The 4,516-nt window shown below is 38.1% G+C and overlaps 1 protein-coding gene across 1 annotated transcript in view; it reads right to left on the bottom strand.

Moving 5' to 3' along the window:
* Positions 1–4,516, bottom strand: part of COL1A2 (collagen, type I, alpha 2) — a 40,184-nt gene that overhangs the window by 34,083 nt on the left and 1,585 nt on the right. The window contains exons 2-5 of the mRNA XM_009994908.1: positions 3,509–3,522; positions 2,855–2,872; positions 2,140–2,175; positions 524–607 (exon numbers count right to left, since the gene is read on the bottom strand). Of these exons, the coding sequence (XP_009993210.1) occupies positions 524–607; positions 2,140–2,175; positions 2,855–2,872; positions 3,509–3,522 (152 nt within the window). The remainder of the gene's footprint in view (positions 1–523; positions 608–2,139; positions 2,176–2,854; positions 2,873–3,508; positions 3,523–4,516) is intronic.

Genomic DNA, 4,516 nt, shown 5'->3' with positions numbered 1-4,516 from the left:
AAAGAGTGTCTGTGACACAGTCACTTATGTTCTACATCATGAATACAGGTAGAAATGAAAAATTCTAAGGGAAGATATTCTAAAATTCTAAAGAACTCTTAAGTATGGACTTTTAGGTTAAGAGTCATCTTCTTCAACTTAGCCCAATACAGTTGCTGTCTTTTGAACCCAATTGCAAAGTGTTGTTTCTTTTCCCCATCTGCATAACAGCACAGGTTTGATTTAGTTGATCCCTAATCCATGCACATTATGGCTATATACATTTAATGCTAATGAGCAGAGTTGATTTGCTCCTGTGCATAGCTCCCTGTTGAATATAGAATCCAAATTTGTCATGGAAAATATATATCTCAAGAAGAGCTTCACTGGAACTGGGACCATAAAAAAATTTCTTGCTGAGATCACAAGAGAATGTTTTCTCTACTCTCCAATGCAACATCAGTGTTTTCCAGCAGACATGCATTTAGTCTCAGTTGCAAAGCACAGGTTATCCACTCAATAATAAAAAGTTTGGATGCCTTACTCCGCCAAGACCTGGAGGACCAGGGGGGCCTGGAGGACCTGGTGGACCATCTTCACCATCTCTGCCTGGTGGGCCTGGTGGACCCTAGAGTCAGAAAGAGGATTAAAAAGTGGTCATTAGAAGTGGCTAGAGAAATCTATGAAGTGATAAATTCCTTAACAACCAGGCACCTACAGCACAGACTAAAGCAGTGCTATATATGCAGTTTCAATAAATGGTTAAATGGAAAACGGGCAGAGCCTGAACTTACATTGCTTTGCCACACCTTGTATCAGATAGTTAGTGTAGTTTCGTATTTAGGAAGATTCATGTGGGCAATATTAGATCTATACTATGAAAGCATAACCCCCAAATTGAGAAGCTTCATTTTAAGCACCAAAATTTTGGACCCATGAGCCCCAAGTAACCCATGTAGACTCACCCATACAGCCTGTCAGGCTCTGTGAGAACCCAAAATTTGACCACCTCAGAACTGGTAGAGCTCAGTCCTACTGGTACAAACTAACATAGATCCAGAGTAAATCAAAGGCCAGTTTTTAATCAGCCTGGACTACTTTGCTGGCATTAATTACAAACTGAATGACGCGTTTCATCATTGCTTTTCTACATATTTTTTATACTGTCACGCTGCTACCACTGTCATAACTTTTTACAACAGCTTAAAATTACAGTCCAGCAACATTTGCCCTTATTTATCTTTCAACCCCAACGCACACAGCTGGTCAAGTCTTGCTATCGTGGCAACTGCGTTGAGGTATTTAATTTGCTCTGCGTTTTGGACTCAGTGCAGTGCTAGATGAAATCCATACTAAAAGCCTTCTGGATTTCTAAAGGAGCAGCATTACACTTGCTGCCTTCAGGACAAAGCATTTATCTTATTTCATTGAGCAAATGTACGTAGTGTTAGCCTAAAGCAAACCTCCAGTTGACCACACCGATACACTCTTCCTAATAGTTACTATTATGTTTGTCAGCATGTTATGGTCTGGGAAATCTTCAAGAGTTACTAAGGCATTTTCGTTTCAGAAGGTGTCAAAACAGACACATTATAACTATACTCTGCTCAGATACAGATGAGGACTTCAACCTACCACTTTGCAAAAGGCAGTAGTGACAAAGCAAATCAGAAAAGCAGGTAACAGCAACATGAATTAACATTATAAGTAAATTAGCAAAATGGCCTTATTTATGGTTACTTTTACAGTAGTCTTTAACAGTACAATATCTGCTTTGACTAATAGAAGGTAGGTGACAAATGCCTAATTTTCAAGAAGACAGCTTTTTCAATCCATCTTCTGCATTTTCATGCACCAGTTCCACTGTGGGCAGTTGGAAAAAAGTTTTTCAAGCCATCACTTGGGAGTGCTAGGCTGCCATCTGAACTCAGTTACATCTGCTCAGGTACAATGACGGCAATTAGGTTGATGAGGTATTGCCGGAGCAGAACTCAGGACATAGATAAATTGGTTTCTTTTTAATGAAATTGTAGATGCATGCTTCTACAGGCACATTCATTTAATCCCACATCAATGCTTAAGCTTAGTTTTTTCCTACTGGTTTTCCAACAACTGTTGTTCAAAGACTACAGACAAATGAACATCAATCTTATTCCTTACCCTTTCTCCCTGTGGCCCTTTGTCTCCTCTAGGGCCCTAATGGAAGAAAATGAAACTCAATGAGTACAGTGGAAATATTCCAGGATGATGCAGGAAAACAGACACATTAAAAATAATTAGTGTACATGAAAAAGGTAGAGATGACTACACATACAGGTCTGAAAGTTATTTTCCAGAGACAGCATATTTTTTTTCCACAATAAGCTACTGGAAACAGATTAGTCACTGTCATTACTACATCAGTTAAAAGTATCACCATGCAGTTGACAGAAGGACTTGCAAAGTCTCTTTTAGTCTTTCACAAATAACAGGTTCTATTTTAATAGTAGTGATTTTTAGAAATAAATTTAAAATTATTTAGCCTTTTAGACCTGTATGGATATTGCTGTACTGTTCAAGTCCTGTAAATCTTTCCAAAGGAACTCTGGTTGAACAAGAAGGCTCCTTTGATACAGTTTAGTTCTTTGTAAGCTTAGCTCAGTTCTGAGGTAAAGCAGCTTAAATCAGTATTCAAATCCACCCTGGTGTTAAGATGTTGTACCCATTTCCCCCCCTTTTTTCTTCCTACTTATCTCAGTGATACTGCTGTTCTCAGGGAACACTGCAAATAATGAATGTAGTAATTTTTCCTTTCATCATATTCAACAAAATATTAATCTGCTAAGAATATCTGGTACCATTTTGATTTCCACACAAGAAAAATAAATACGCTTACCTTCCGCCCTGCAGATGCCTGGAAAACAAAAGGAAAAGAATTAAGAAAATGATACAACTCCTACCAATATTTTAAAGTAAAGTAGTGTACAAACTTAGACTCATCTTCTTACATAACTATAATTTTTGTCAATACAGTATAGTTAAGTATACCCCATGGTTTTAAGTTACTGTGAAGGCTAGGAGTTTGTTATATAGTGGATACATGTAACTACATTAGAACAATCTGTTGAGGGCTCACAATCTTATAACTATTGCAGCCTACAAAACTGGCATTAAAAAAAAAAAAAAAGTCACACCTGAATTCTTCCATAATCCTTCTGTTCAAGGAAATTTAGACTGGAAGACTGGCTTTAAAGTACAGTCATCTCCAATCCAAACTGCCAGGTATAACATCCAAACACCACTGCTCCGTTACTTTCTTTTCACGGTCTTTACACCTATGAAGGCAGTCTCTTAAAAAGGCCGTCCCACTTGAGAAATTGGGGTGGGTACATTTCCAGGCAGTCCCTGCAGGATTTAATTGGTATCTTTCCATGGCCATCGTGGGAATTAGTGTTAGTAAATAAATACTGCCACGAAAAAAAAAAAAAAAAGGTCTAGCCTGTTAATTGAAGTTGATTCTACATGTTAGATAGAAAAGAATCATACTGACCTCACTCCTCACATCTGGAAAAAGAAGAGAAAGAAGAAAAAAATGAGATAATTAGTGTGTGGATCCAGTTATTTGGCAAGTTTTACATTTCAAGGCTTTTAAATAAAAATGCAATTTTGTTTAATATCTTAATGCAAGGAGCATTTTCTTAATGTAATTTCTTTTAAGGTGGTCATCTTAAACTGCGAAGATTCACAGGTGAGTTTGCTATCCATTTCAAAATCAGATTTACTAATTAAATTTAAAAGTAATAAGGTTGGCAAAGTAGAAGGGCAGATATCTTCTGTAAGCTTGCTCTAAACATGAAAACAAAAAAAGTGCATATAGATTTTCACATATGTATGCATGCAACAGGTGAATTAAACCAGACAGGCTGACACATGTGAGGTATTATATTGTATGAGTAGACTTAAGTTTTAACATAAACAGCTGGCCCCATTTCACTTTTTATGGGGAATGGTTCTACCCAACCACACCTGTATCTGCAATCTCCTACAAAATGTCACAGTGTGTAAGAGATAACAGTTTGAAGCTATTAAACACCAAACAGTAAATATTTTTCCCTCTGGATGCTATTTACCACTAAGTACCCTCTTGATAATTAATGAGAGATAGGAATTTTCAAAAATCTGTTTTCTGGATTCCAAGCAATTCAAAATCTCTTTCGTCTGGAACTTACCATGGCAAAACCATCTCACATCACACTTCAATGCCAGGAATTTGACATGATTACTAACTACTGTGGTATTTTCCCACAAAGTGTCACTTCAGCAAGATATGGTCACTGCAAGCTCAGATGACTCACACAGGCCAGCAGAAAGCAACAGTACTGAGGTGCTGGACACTCCGACGTACTGAAATACCCCGACACAACACCGATTGCCTCCACTAACTCAACATCAAGTTAAAAACATGACTGTCCCCGGGCGATGGTGACATTGCCGACAACACTATCTTATTTGGGGAGGGGCGGGGGTGCAGCGGGACCCCACACGAGCCGGTCCGTCT

The sequence above is a fragment of the Chaetura pelagica genome, unplaced genomic scaffold (genome assembly GCF_000747805.2).
Source record: "Chaetura pelagica isolate M959 unplaced genomic scaffold, ChaPel_1.0 scaffold12, whole genome shotgun sequence".
NCBI classification, from domain to species: domain Eukaryota; kingdom Metazoa; phylum Chordata; class Aves; order Apodiformes; family Apodidae; genus Chaetura; species Chaetura pelagica.
The sequence above is the reverse complement of the archived record's forward strand: the minus strand, read 5'-3'. Positions and strand labels throughout refer to the sequence as shown.